Below are 15,193 nucleotides of genomic sequence, written 5' to 3'. Positions count from 1 at the left end.
ATAATATAATATAATATAATATAATATAATATAATATAATATAATATAATATAATATAATATAATATAATATGTGGAAACAACCCAAATGTCTATCAGTTGATAGATGAATGAGCCAAATATGATATGCCCATATAACAGCATATTATTCAGCCATAAAAAGTAATGAAGTACTGGGCGCCTGGGTGGCTCAGTCGGTTAAGCGTCTGGCTTAGGCTCAGGTCATGATCTCACAGTTCGTGAGTTCAAGTCCCGCATCAGGCTCTGTGCTGCTGGCTCAGAGTTTGGAGCCTGCTTCAGACTCTGTGTCTCCCTCTCTCTCTGCCCTTCCCATGCTCACACTCTGTCTCTGTCTCTCTCTCTCTCTCTCAAAAATAAACATTAAAAAAAATTTTTTTTAAAGTAATGAAGTACGATTACATGCTACTACATGAAATCATCTTTAAAACATTACACTAAGTGAAAGAAGCCAGACACAAAAATTCACATATTGTATGATTCCATTTACATTTAATGCCTAGCAAATCCATAAGAGAAAAAGCAGACTAGTAATTGCCAACAGATGAAGAAATAGGAAAACAGGAATAGCTAACAGGGATAAGGTTTTCTTCTGAGGGTGATGGAAATGTTTTGAAATTAGACAGCAGTGGTGGTTCACAACACAGTGAAAATACTAAAACCACTGAAGTATACACTGTAAAATAGTGATTTTTGCAATATGGTGGTATCTCACTTTTTTAAAAATGCTGTATTTTTTTTAAAAGCATGGGGCAGATCTACTGATCAAAAAAATGGTCATAATACGTTGTTAAATCAGAAAGCAAATTTAAAAATCATGTAAGTTATGGACGTTTATGTGGTTATATATTGTACATATTGCCTAGAAACAGAGAACAGTTCATACTACCAACAGTCTTTGATCTCCCATGAGATAAGATGACCAGGAAATTACGGTCTTCAGTATCATTTTTTTTATCTAGGGAGCACATATTATTTCCAAAAGCAGACATGAAAAAATGTTGCCACCTGAAAAAAAAAAAAAAAACATAGCATAGTACTATGACAAAAATACACAAATAGCTTGAAACCAGAACATAATACAAGCAAAGATTACTAACCTGGTGTCTGGAAAAAAAATTACATCACCACTTCTACTCATCTCTAATGAAAATTTAGTACCTCTTTCAATTAGAGCTAAAACACCTACCATGATATTAGCAGTACCTGTAATTTTGGTCACTAATGTAAGTTATTAGTTATTACAAATATCTCGAGATATCACCTATATATATCACTACTTCAAAATTATAGTAGTTATTTAGATCTTGTAATTTAAATGTATTGACAAAAAGGCACAATATCAATATCACAAATGTTTTTATATATTTTAGTATTTTAATATAACATGTTCCTTTTTCATCTTATTTTCTTTTATTCGCTTAAAATCATTGTTCTAAAAAGGCTCTACAGCCTTCTGCAAAAGGGTCTATACCAAAAACATCCACCTGTATCCAAATATACCACTCATCCATTAGAGGCAGAAAGGGACAACAATCATGAGGCTATTCTAATTACTCAGGCATAAAGCAATTAGGGCCTAAATCCAGGCAAAAATAGAAATCATTCCAATTTTAATCAATTTGTCTAACACTGAATTCATAATTTTCTTCCCGAAATTGTCTCCTCCTTCTGGTTTCTCAGTCATCTGACTTCTTCCTTCATATTCAATCACCAGTGTCATTTTATTAAAAGCTCTAGTTATCCCAACTGACACAGATCTATTTCTTGACTTAATCACTTTGCATTTTAACTCTTTTAAAAAAGAGCCTCCCTCCTCCCATTCTGACTTCAAATGATTCTGCATACCTCAACCAGATAACTTCTTAAATAATTTCAACCTGCCACCAACCTGCTCAAAACACCCAATGCTCTGAATGTGTTTAACAGTGGTATTGATAATTATGAGTAATCAAAAGTAATATATAGCTATGCCCTAGAAGTATTATCTAAAACAACGTTATAACAAAATTCAGTCATTAATAAGAGAATCTCAATTTACAGATGTAAAAACCACTTGGTTGCTCCAGAGTTGAACCTAGGATAAAACTAAAATTCCTTACCTAGGCATTCAAACCCCTCCCTAATAATCATGTTCCAATTTGCCTTATCAGCCTCCTTGTTTCTACTGAAGCTAGGGAAATTAACCAGAAATTAACTAAATTTCTCTTTCCTACTTGAACCTGGACTTGTCTTTCTGCTACTATGTATTGGTTGATGTAATTTCTACATTTGCAATGCCATTATTCATTTATTTAGTAAACAGTTACTAAGCCCCTAATATATACTAAACACTCAGTACACTGATACACAGTAGGAGGAATTTAACCCTTATAAACACATGGGCTACAAAGTGAAGTATTTCTGCCCTTAAAAACTCACAGTTTAATATAAAAGTAGAAACAGAAACCAGGTAAATACAAGACAACCCAGTAAATTATTATGAAAAAGGAATGCACAGGATGCTACGGAAGCACAGAAAGGGCCTAAAGCAAGGATTAGAACAATCATCAGGCAAGGTTTCCTAGAGTAGAAACTATCTAAGGTGAATTATCAAAAAAGTCATAAAGTGTACGATACTATAGGCACATGCAAACCATAAACTGGGCTATCAGTCACTCAACATGGCAAGTCTAGGTAATATGTTCAGGAGAGAGGAGTAATAAATGATAAAACTGGAGAAGTACACAAGGATAAGATCATAATGGGTCTTACATATAATCCTATGAAATCTCCACTTTCTTCTAAAAGAAATAAGCAGCAGCAGGATATCCTGGAAAGCACACAGGTTTAGGAATTCCAGTGACCTAAATCTGAATTTGAGCTCTGTCATTTCCTTGCTAAATGAATTTCATCAAATTTGCCTCTCTAAGCTTCAGTTTCCTCAACTATAAAATAGGGATTAATAATATCAATTTTGCCAAGATTCTAACAAGAAATCATGTAAATCTCCCAGCAGAGAGGTCAGCAAACTACAGCTTGGTTTGCAAGCAGTAAATGGTTTTACATTCTTAAGGACTGTTGAAAGAATAAAGAACTACGACGAAAAAAAAGAATATAGGACAGAGATCTTAATGTGACCCACAAAGCCAAGATATTCACTATAGTATGCAACCAAAAAATAGTAACTATTACTATTACTAAAGGATTTTAGGAACGGGATTTAAGCAATGCCAAATGAATTTTTCAAGGATTTCTCTAGTGATGACGTATACAAAGGAATAGAAGTTAAAGGAACAAAAATGGATGCTGCAGTGTTCTACTACATTTTCCTTTCCTTCCTTATCCTAGCCATAAAGGTGAGATCAACTTCTATCTCCTCCTTATCCCTGTAGATTACCAACCCATATGTACTCTGTATGTTATAGCACTTAATAGTTTTTGTCAGTTAGCATATACTGCTTATACTCACTATTCATCTGGGCGTAAATAAATTGCTTACGTAAATGCATTATATGTGTAAGTAATAAAAGAGGAATTTTATTTTGGAGCATTTTGGAGTCAAGTTATTTAACTTGTATGGCTCCCAATTAAAAAAAAAAAAAAAGTAATGGCTAACATATATTGTTTTTAGTTTTGTTTTGTTACTACAGATGTGCCACATACTATTCTAAGCACTTTATAGGTATTACTTGGCGGGGGTGGGGAGCCTGGGTGGCTCAGTCAGTAAAGCATCCAACTTAGGCTCAGGTCATGATCTCACGGTTTGTGGGTTCAAGCCCTACACTGGGCTCTGTGCTGAGAGCTCAGAGCCTGGAGCCTGCTTTAGATTCTGTGTCTCCCTCTCTCTCTGCCCCTCCCTTGCTCACACTCTTTCTCTCTCTCCTTCAAAAGTAAATAAACATTAAAAAAAAATTTATAGGTATTACTTGATTTAATTCTCACAACCCTGTAAGATAAGAGCTATTATTATCTCCTCATTACAGATGAGAAAACTGAAGCATGGAGAAGTAAGTTTCCCAAGAGCTAGGAAGTAAAGGATCCAGGGGTTCACATTATTAACCACCTGTAGAATAAGAATCATACTCTAATACACAAAATTTTCACGAAAACGAATTTAGATGACACACTTAAAGGGAAGCGGATGGCTTTCACAAACCTTAGTACTCAGTAGCTCAATAAATATCTGTTCCATTTCCTAGAAGAGACTATTCCAAACTTTCTATTACCCAGAACCCTGAATACAATAGCTGATAGCCAGTAGAAGCTTCTTATTTACTAGTAAGTTATACTTTAAAGTGATTAAAATTTTTACACTGTTTCAACATTATCATTTGATACATTATTCACAATAGATTATTTCATAAGTTGCAGAAGACTGAACTAATAATATGAACCTATAACAGAACATATTCATGCCAGTTTTTTTGGTTTTCCTTTAAATATAAGCATTATGGTCACACAGCCATAAATATATAAAGATCTCAAGAAAGTCTTTGTATAAAGAGACATTTACAGTTGGTATACCCTAAATTTAGTTCTATTCTCTTAATAGTTATTAGTATTTTAGAACTCTGATCTACACTACTCATTTAGAGACTCTAAGTAATTTGGGGGAAAAAGATAAAAGATAAAGTGCTATAACTTCTACTTGGTGTCACCAATTTCTATTATTAATAAATACATATGAACAGCCTCAAATTACCTGGTATCTATTCAGTATGAATGAGTCTCTCACAACAAAGTAAACCACTTATTTCTTCAAAAAACCTAAAAATAAATTTTTATCTACAATGAGATTTTAACATGATCTAAAAAAAATGCAATGTATCCTACTATAAAAGAGAATACAAAACAAAAAATCTATCACCACTTTGCAATTCTGACTTGTAAACAGGAAGATTCTTGGCTAAACCCAAAGTTACTTAACTTCTGAGACTTATAACATGCAGAGAAATAACATTTTTAAAAAATACTTATTGATGGGCACCTGGATGGCTCAGGTGCTTAAGCAGCCAACTTCAGCTCAGGCCATGATCTCATGGCTTGTGAGTTTGAGCTCCATGTTGGGCTCTGTGCTGACAGCTCAGAGTCTGGAGCCTGCTTCAGATTCTGTCTCTCTGTCTCTCTCTCGCTCTCTCTCTCTGTCCCTCCCCTGCTAGCTTGCGCTCTCTCTCTCTCAAAAATAAATAAACATTAAAATTTTAAACTAAATAGATAAAATAAAAAGTATTTACCGAATCAGAATTTAACTGCATATAAATACAATTAAAGTTCCAAAAATTAAAGGGTAATCACATCACTGAAACATAACCTTACTTTGCAGAGTAAAATTTCCTAAGAAACCTATCAAGTTTTTTACAAAACTTACAAAAACAAAACTATTCATGCTGAAATATTTGGGGGAAAAGTCTGGTAACAACCAGGTTCAAAGTAAACATGGAATTCTTCATTAACCATGCCCTTGGGATGCTGGAGTGCCTCAGTCGGTTAAGTATCCAACTCTCGATTTCGACTCAGGTCATGATCTGGCAGTTCGTGAGTTCAAGCCCCATGTCAGGCTCTGTGCTGATAAAATAGAGCCTGCTTGGGATGCTCGCTCTCTCTTAAACTTAAAAACAAAAAACACCATACCTTTGATATCACAAAAGTTTATTCCCATCTTTTTAATTCTATGATTAGTTATTCATTTATGATTCAGTATTCTCTCTGCTTCTTGTATCCCCCACCAAACTAGCTACTAATGTAATCAGGGGGAAACATCCCATTTTTATTGAATGTTTTTCAAAAGAAACAATATTCTCCACTGCTCCTCAAGGATGTAAGTTATTCAGAAAATCTTCAGAAAAGGATTAAGAACCCTCCAAATGTGCATATGGGTCAATGGGAAGACATTAGAGAACATAAAGGAGTAGGGAGGGGAGGAAATAAGGAAGAAGGACAGAGAGGGTAGGGAAAGCTAGGCCCTCATTACTGGACACAGTATCTTCACTTTTGTAATTCATATTCCGTATTTCCCTCAAAAACAACCCCAATGCCCCAAGATCCCTTCATGAGAAAAACATTCAACAAACTAGTTACAGAACTTCCTTAACCTAGCAAACAGCATCTATTAAAACCCCACAGCTAACACCATACTTAATAGTGGAAGACTGAATGCTCTCCCCCAAGATCAGGAACAAGACAAGGTATCTCTGTTCTTGACACTTCTTTTCAACAAGGTCCTGCAGGTTTCAGCCGAGATAATTAGACAAGAAAATGAAACAAAGCACATCCAGATTAAAAAAGAAGTAAAAAGTATCTCTACAGGTGATATGACCTTTGTTATACAGAAAATCCTATGTAATGAACTAAAACAGTATTAGACCTATTAAGTTCAGCAAGGTTACAAGATACAAGATCAATAGACAAAAATCAATTGTATTTTTATACACTTGCAATGAACCCAAAGATAAAACATTTACATTTACAACAGCATCTAAAAGAACAAAATATTCAGGAATAAAGGCAGCAAAATAAGTATAAAACCTAGACTCTAAAAACTGCAAAATATTATTGAAAGAAATCAAAGTAGATCTAAATAAATGGAAAGATGTCATGTTTGTGAACAGGAAGACAGTATTGTTAAGGCAATGCTCCCCAAATCGATCTAAGATTTGACAAAATTCCGTCAAAATTCCAGCTGACTTCTTTAAATAGCCAAAACAAACTTGAAAAAGAAGAACAAAGTTCTCACACTTCCCAAGAACAAAGATATAGCAGTCAAGACAGTACTTTGGTATAAGGAAAATCAAATAGATCAACGGAATAAAATTTTAAGTCCAGAAATAAACCCTCATATTTATAGTTAACTGATCTGAGAGGAATAACAAGACAATTAAATGGGCAAAAAAATGGTACCGGGACAACTGGATATCCACATTAGACTCCCTACATCAGGTCATATGCAGAAATCAAATCAAACTCAAAATGGATCAAAAATCAAACATAAGTGCCGAAACTAAAAAAAACTCCTAGGACAAAACAGAAGGATAAATCTCCATGACCTCAGATTAGTAAATGGTTTCTTAGATAGGACACCAAAAGCACAAGCAACAAAAACTTAGACTAGACTTCATCAAAACGTAAAAATTTTATTCTTCAAAAGACATCATCAGGAAAGTGAAAAGACAACTCACTGAAGGGGGTAATTTTTGCAAATCATGTATGTGATAAAGGACTACTTTCTATACATACAAAGGACTCTTACAACTCAGTGATCAAAAGATAAATAACAATTTAAAAATGTGCAAGGGATTTGAATACACATCTCTCAAATATAAGTACATAGATAAATGATAGATGATAGGTAGAGCTATACAAATGGCCAATAAGCAAATGAAAAGACACAGCATCCTTAGGGAAATGCAAATCAAAACCACAATGAAATACTACTTAACACCCACTAGGAAAGCTATGATCAAAAAGACAGATATAACAAACGTTGGCAAGAATGTGGAGAAACTGGAGCCCTCCTACACTGCTGGTAGGGATGTGAAACAGTAAGGGTGCTTTGTAAAACAGAAGTTCTTCAAAAGTGTAAACATAAAGGCACCACGGGGTGCCTGGCTGGCTTGGTTAGTGGAGCATGCAACTTTTTATTTCGGGGTTGTGAGTTCGAGCCCCACGGTGAGTGTACAGATTACTTAAAAAGTAAAATTTTTTAAAAAAACAAGGGGTGCATGATTGGCTCAGTTGGTTAAGCATCCGACTCTTAATTTTGGCTCAGGTCATGATCTCATAGTTTGTGAATTCCAGCCTGGCATCAGGCTCTGTGCTGACAACACAGTTCCTGCTGGGATTCTCTCTCTCTGCTCCTCCCTGCTTGTTGTGCTCTTTATCAAAATAAACATTTTTTAAAAACTTAAAAACAAGCAAACACAGAGGTACCATATGATCCAGCAATTCCATTCCTTGGCATATATTCAAGAGCGCTAAAAACTATGTACACAAAACTTGTATATGAATGTTCATACCTGAATTACTTATATAATAGCCAAAAAGTAAAAACAAACCAAATGTCCATTAGCTGATAAACAAAATGTAGTATTTATCCATATGAAGGCATATTATGCAACCATAAAAAGAATGAGTACTATAACATGAATGAAACCTTGAAAACAAAGTGAAACAAGCCTGTAATAAAAGACCACATACTGGGGCACCTGGGTGGCTCAGTCGGTTAAGCATCCGACTTCAGCTCAGGTCATGATCTCGCGGTCCGCGAGTTCGAGCCACGCATCGGCTCTGGGCTGATGGCTCAGAGCCTGGAGCCTGCTTCTGATTCTGTGTCTCCCTCTCTCTCTGCCCCTCTCCTGTTCATGCTGTGTCTCTCTCTGTCTCAAAAATAAATAAACGTTAAAAAAAATAAATAAAGACCACATATTACACTACAGTTACATTTGTATGAAATGTTCAGAATAGGCGAATATAGTCAGAAAGCAGATCAGTGATTGCCCAGAAGTAAGCATATGGGAGAACGGCGGGGGGGGGGGGGGGGCCCTACTCTTAAAGGATACAGGATTTGTATTTCAGGTGATTAAAATGTTCTAAAACTGTGGTGATGGCTGCACTACCGTGAATATACTATATACTACTAGTTATATATTTTAAATGGGCTATTTCTATGGTAAGTGAATTCTATTTCAAAAAAGCTGTTACCAAAAAAATTCTCTCAATTTAAGTAGTCCCTGACCCACCCACCATTCCATTTCATGTTACTCCTTCACAGAATGTCTGCAAACAGTTTATGCTGTAGTGACTTGGGCTTGTTCATTAAATGTTTTGAAATAACTAAATCCTATGTTTTATCTCCTTTACTCATAACCTACAAGTTTTGCAAGGGTTTCTTCTAGTTCTTTCATACTTCTCTTTAGAATCAAGTATAATAATGGATACAGAATGGGCCCTCAAATAAGGGCTTAAATTTTCAAAATGCAAAATATTAAAAATATGTACCAGGGAGAAGTTAACAAGACTACTCAAAAGTCTTCCTTCCTTCCAAAACTCCTATAGATCCCTAACCAAACTGCTCAAAATAAAAATAAGTGAAGGAGAACACAGCACTAAGTTTTCACATTACAATAATCCTAAGTAATGAAAGAATAACTTGTAATTCGATTAAAATTAAAGTTGTCCAGAGATAAAATTCCCTTAACAGGCTCAGTGTTAGTGCAGTTAATCAAAGAAAATTGTAATATCTTCATCATGAAACATAAGCACAAAGTTAATAATTAAACCTTTGTTGTTTATTTGATGATTTTATTGTTCTTTCAGGGTGAAGTCTCACATATATTAAGATGACTTTAGAATTACAAAAACAGCAACAGCAAACAGTAAAACATAGTAAGGTCCACAAAATTTCCTTAAAGTTAATAATAATATTTTATCCTAATAGAAAGTAAAAATTCAAAACTCTGTTTGCCAAGAAACTATACCCCAGAAACTGAAATTCAACGGATTTCAAAGTACAAAGAGAAAAAAGCTCCAACAGCCAGAACCCAGTAGACCACAATGAGAGTAGATAACTAGACAGTAAAGGAGAGACCTACTAAAGGTTATAAAATCCAATTGTTATGTTCTCTGTGAAATTTCTCTCTTTAAATAGCATGATTTCACTTGTCATTCAAAGTCCTCATAGAAAAGAGCTCTTCCTCCTCTTGTGGCTTTAACTCCTTCCTTCTCACCCCACCGGGCCCAATTTTACTCTTTGAAGATGGAAAGCAATTTTTAAGTATTATAACTCACCTTTTTGACAGAATTTCATAAGTATATGCTACCATCTAAAACAACATCATGAAATGCCCCAAGCTGTCCACCATCTGGGGACTACATTCCCATCTCCCTTGCATTCCAATAAGGCTCTGTGACAACTTCTCACCAATCAAATGTGGGCAGATGTTGGTCACTTTAAGTCTGGGAGTTCTTAAATGGCCAGTAAGCAACACGCAGGGCTCCAAGGCCCTAAAGAATGGTGGAACCATACATAGATATAAGGAGTCAGGGTCCCTCAAATACCACACAAAGGAAAGCAACAAGTCTGCTAACCAGGAGCACCTGCACAGAACTGTTACACGTGAGCAAAATACAAACTTACATGTGTGAAGCCACTGAAATTCTGGTGTATTTATTACTCTACTTAACATTATCCAAAGTAATATGTGCACAAGTTTAAGTATTTGAATTCCCCCTAATTAAAGACATTTATAAGGGATGTTTTGGAAAGACGGTTTAAAAACCCATTTAAGTAACATTAAATTTTAAAACAATTTTCCACCTTGGTTATGTTGTAACATAATTACTTTAAACAACGATAGAATGAGCAGTTCCACTGTTAATAAATTTTACTGTCCACGTCTTAATATTCAGTACTTTCATGATTACCAAGAAATGTTTTCCTCACAACAAATGAACATAGGAGAAGGGAAGAAAAATAAGACAAAAACAGAGAGGGAGGCAAACCATAAGAGACTCTAAAATAAAGAGAAGAAACTGAGGGTTGCTTGAGGGGAGGTTGCTGGGGGGATGGGCTAAATGGGTGATGGGCATTAAGGAGGGCACTGGTCAGGATGAGCACTGGGTGTTATATGTAAGTGATGAATCACTAAATTCTACTCCTGAAACCAATACTATAATGTATGTTAACTGATTCAAATCTAATAGATAAATTTTAAAACATTAAAAATATAAAAGCCAAAACAAAAAAGGTTTTCCTCAATTTTCTCAAATTAAAAAATTATGAAGTGTTTTAAAACACTGTAATTCAGGGGCGCCTGGGTGGCGCAGTCGGTTAAGCGTCCGACTTCAGCCAGGTCACGATCTCGCGGTCTGTGAGTTCGAGCCCCGCGTCAGGCTCTGGGCTGATGGCTCAGAGCCTGGAGCCTGTTTCCGATTCTGTGTCTCCCTCTCTCTCTGCCCCTCCCCCGTTCATGCTCTGTCTCTCTCTGTCCCAAAAATAAATAAACGTTGAAAAAAAAAATTTAAAAAAACAAAACAAAACAAAAAAACACTGTAATTCATAACGTTTAATTTGCAATATCAGATATTTGCCCTAGTTAAGGACAAAATTAATTTCTATTTCATTGTTTTTAAAGTATTAAAAATTATAGTTTTAGTATATTTACTCATTTTATTATCATTCATAATGCTTAAGGAAGAATTAATTCTTCCTTTAAATATAACCATATGGCAGATTAATTCTGTTCATTGTAAATGCACACACAACCAAAGACACACTTTAACAAAACCATGATATTTTGCATTCTACTCTCCTTCACAAAAGTGTCGAAATTTTGGAACTAGTTTGTTTTTTTTTAATCTTAGCATTGCTGATATAAATATAAATAAGGCCTAACTGGGAGCCCTGCATTAGTAAATAGATATTACAAACTTAAACCAATGAAACTTCTCTCAACATCCTCTTCACCCTGCCCTCACCAAAAAAAAAAAAAGAAAAAAAGAAAAAAAAAATCCTTTCAACTTCTCCATTGCCTTTACCTTAAATTGCGAATCATTTTTTCCCACCAAAATACAATTAAAATGAAATGAAAAACACATTTACGACTCCAAACAAAATAATAAAAATGGAAAGCTATTAAAAGTTGATTGAGGATTTTTCCTTAAACTATTCAGGAAAATATTCCAAGAGGGTTTTGTTTACCAAATCAGTCAACATGAACTAAAAGAATTACACAGCAATTTTTTTGGCACTTACACTTTTGTATAAAGGGTAAACTCTGATTCCTTGATCCATTTTAATGCTTGACTGTATGGGAGCATGTATGTGCTGTATACAGCTTAAGGCACTATTTCCAGGGCTACACAGTAAGAATTCATAAAAAGTAATGAAACTGCGATGGCCTATTCAAAAATACTAGGGAAAAAAAGTATGACTAGATAGCCTCTATAAACTAATGTAGTAGGCTACTTTAATGATAGTCTTATTTCTAGGAAAAAGACAAAATACAGCATCAAGAGTTGTTTATATATACCTTATGTATATCGAAGGACTCCGAAATGTTCTACTGTGATTTTTTAACTTACAGTTACATAATATTGTTCTCAGTTACCCACAATGTTTCAATGCCCACAATCAGGGCTGCAGGAAGAAGAATATTTAACTAAGCATCTACTATGTACCCAACAAGTTTTCTCATCCTACCCTCAGGACAACCTTACTATAAATGTATTATCTCCTTGTTACAAATGAGAAAACAGAGGCTGACAGACATTAGGTAACTTGCTAAGGTCAAACTGCTAAGAAATAGGGCACAGCCAGAGTTCTGAGGTCTGTAAAACAAGTCCTTTTTTCCATTTAACTACAAGTGTTGTTTTTCCTGCAATGGTCTTAGAAAACAGCTCTCCTTCACTCCTTTTCTTCCCTCCCAGTGAACAGCCTGAACATTTCTTTGTGAAACCAGGTTTAGAAATGGAGCTATCTGGCCATTATATACAGCATGGTCTGCAAGGATCAAATCTATATCATGACTTTATCTATAGGCCTTTAACTAGATGAGCTAACTAATTGCAAACGAAAAGAGGGTGCAGTAAAATAAATCAGCAAGTAATTATCCAAATACGGATTTATATTTGGGTCTAAAATGCACTGTGTACCTCTTTGCAGGTTGAGCTTTACAGTTCCATTCTGCAAAACAGCCTTCCAGAAACACCCACTGGGTAAGCAAATAAAGGCTGTTTGATCTAGGTTTGGGAGACTGAGCGAAAACTTGTTTGTAAGCGACTATCTTGATTGGCAATTAAGATAAGTAGAGACAATAAGGTAGTATCTCCTAAAATGTAGTACTGTGCTTCCAACGTGTGCAAACTGCTTAGCTAAACTCCCTGAAAACAACCCACCTAAACAGCCTATAAGCTAAATAGGACGATGACAGCTACAGTAACTTCCTCTTCCTCACCGACCTCCTCGGCTCGGCGTGTACACGCCTTTCCCCCTAGGAGGCAGGATAAAACAATTTCAAACGTACAAAATCGATCCAATCTCACCAACACCACACAACAGGGAAGCCAGCTTCCATTTCTGCCCCCGCCTCTCAAGAAAATTCTTATCTTAAAAAGATGCATATATCTTATCCAAGAGAAAACAGGCAACGAAGACTGAAAATGTGCACTTGGTCCCTCCACCCAGCCTTCAGGGAAAGATGAAGAGAAGGGATCTGGACACCGCGTATTCACCAGATTTACTGCTTTGATTCACTTTCCCTCGGGTCCCACCGTCGGCTAGGGCAAGAGCTTGCAGTTCGAACGCCAAAATATGCCTTCGCCTCCCTTCAGCAGACGCGGAGGCGGCCGAGGCGACGGCAATCCGCGCGTCCCGCCTCCGACCCTCACCTGCCCAGGCCCGAGGCAGCGCCCTGGGCCCCCGCGGGCCCGGCGTCCCGGGAGGCGTCCGAGAAGGCTGGCGGGAGGCTGGCGCGCTGGCGGGCGGGCGCCGAAGCGGTTAGGCCGCGCTGCAGGCCGGCGCGCTTCCTGCCGGGCCCGGGAACAGCGGCGCGGCCCCGACCCGCAGCTCTCCCGGCCTGGCTGCCGTCCGTGTGCTGCACACACACTCACACTCCCCGGCCGGGTCGAAGCCCGAGCAGTGCTCACCTGCGAGGCACCGGAGCCTCAGCCACAAAATGGGGGTAGGGGGACGCACGCCACTCGAGGGTCCCAGACACACGAAATCCACCCCCAGAGTCCAGGGCCCTGGGCGCTGACCCCCGCCCCCCACCCCCAACACACACCCCAGAACCTTCGCCGTCTCCGACAGCGATACGGGTCAGCTCCACACCCGACACACACCCACTCGCTCCGGGTCCTCAGGCAGCCTCCCCGCCGGCCAGGGTCCCAACTCGCACACCCACACGCACATTTGTCCCTCTCCCACCTCATTTCCCCGGGGACGCGCTCCTCTTCCCAACACTCTCGATTCTACTCGGAGGCACAAAAACACTCTACCTCATTCTCTTCCTCTGGCCCAGAAGGAGCAACAGCAGCCATTTCCCCGCGGCAGGGGAAACAGACACACACACAAACACGCGCGCGCGCGCGCACCAGGCCCCCACAGATGCTTCCCCTCCGAAGCCGCGGCCGCAGACGCAAACACAAACACCCACGGGCGGGCCTCACTCCCGCCCGCCCCGAAGGGAAGCGGCCGCGACAGGCAGGGCCCGGACCTGGCTCGCGGGCGGGTGGGCAAGCAAAGGCGACTGGGCCTGGGGTCGCGGAGGGCCTCTGCCCCCTCCTCACCTGCATTCAGCGCGCCGGGGTCCGGGCGGCGACGGCGGCGGCGGCGGCGGGGCGGCTGCTGCTGGTGCTGGTGCTGCGGCGGCGGGGGAGGCGGCGGCGGCGGTGGCGGCGGGGCTGAGGGCAGCAAAGACATGCAGGCAGCCCGCCGGGGGGAGAGGCACCGGCCGGAGGGGACGCGGGGCGGGCGGGCCGGGCCGGGCCGCCGGAGGAACAGCAGAGGCGGCGGCGAAGAAGACTGCTGCTGACCGGAGCGAGGAGACGGACTGGGGGCGGGGAGGGGGACGAAGGGCCGCGCCGCCGGGTTTCGGGGACGGTGACCCTGGGCACTCAGGAGAGGCCCCGCGGCCGCGGCCGCCGACGCGAAGGCCCCCCGCCGGAGGAAGCTGCGCCCCCGCAGCCTCTGAAGCCGCGGCAATTACTCCAAGAGCGGCGCAGAGCCTGGCCTTGGCCTTGGCCTCCTGGCTCTGGGGCTGTCGCCGCTGCGGGGGTTGCTGCTGCGCCTGCTGCTGCCGGGCCCGAGGCTGCTGCACAGAGACGCTAGCTTTCGGTGCCTTCGCTCTCGCTCACACACGTTCACACCCCCGAGGGCCGGGGGAGAGGCGTCCGCGCGATATCTGTATTGAGATTAATAACAAGGTGCAGAGAGTGCGAGAAGGAGGAGGGTTGATTGACGTGGAGGGGCTGGCGAGAGTCAGTCACTCCCCTGCGCTGGGTGGGGGGGGGGGGGGTGAGGGGGAAGGAGGCGGAGCTCCAGCCCTGCGCCTCGGCCCCACCTCCTAGTCTCCGCGTTTCGTCCTGGCGCGCGTGCGCGCGCGGCTGCCAGGAGTCTTGTCCGTTTTCTTCTTTACCCTTACTGCTTTTTTACTCTCTTTTCTTGGCTTGAGTGACGAGCTGGGAAGACTGGTAAGGTA

General features: G+C 39.9%; 1 protein-coding gene across 4 annotated transcripts in view; it reads right to left on the bottom strand.

Annotated features, from left to right (window-relative positions):
• The window catches only part of CNOT6L (CCR4-NOT transcription complex subunit 6 like), a 120,045-nt gene extending 105,211 nt beyond the window's left edge, over positions 1 to 14,834 (bottom strand). The window contains exon 1 of one of the 4 annotated variants that reach the window (XM_040480514.1): positions 14,283 to 14,834. Coding sequence is in view for 3 of the 4 variants with exons in the window: in XM_040480522.1 (XP_040336456.1) it covers positions 13,992 to 13,996 (5 nt within the window). In the remaining variant the exon portion in view is untranslated. Of the gene's footprint in view, positions 1 to 13,920; positions 13,945 to 13,991; positions 14,105 to 14,282 lie in introns of those variants that run through there. The other 3 variants (XM_040480522.1, XM_040480498.1, XM_040480507.1) reach the window with 3 other exon arrangements.
• Between the last annotated feature and the right edge of the window lie 359 nt (positions 14,835 to 15,193).

Source organism: Herpailurus yagouaroundi, unplaced genomic scaffold, assembly GCF_014898765.1.
Source record: "Herpailurus yagouaroundi ecotype Mexico unplaced genomic scaffold, PumYag 28, whole genome shotgun sequence".
NCBI classification, from domain to species: Eukaryota; Metazoa; Chordata; class Mammalia; order Carnivora; family Felidae; genus Herpailurus; species Herpailurus yagouaroundi.
Note: the sequence above shows the minus strand (reverse complement) of the source record. Positions and strands in the feature narration are given on the sequence as shown.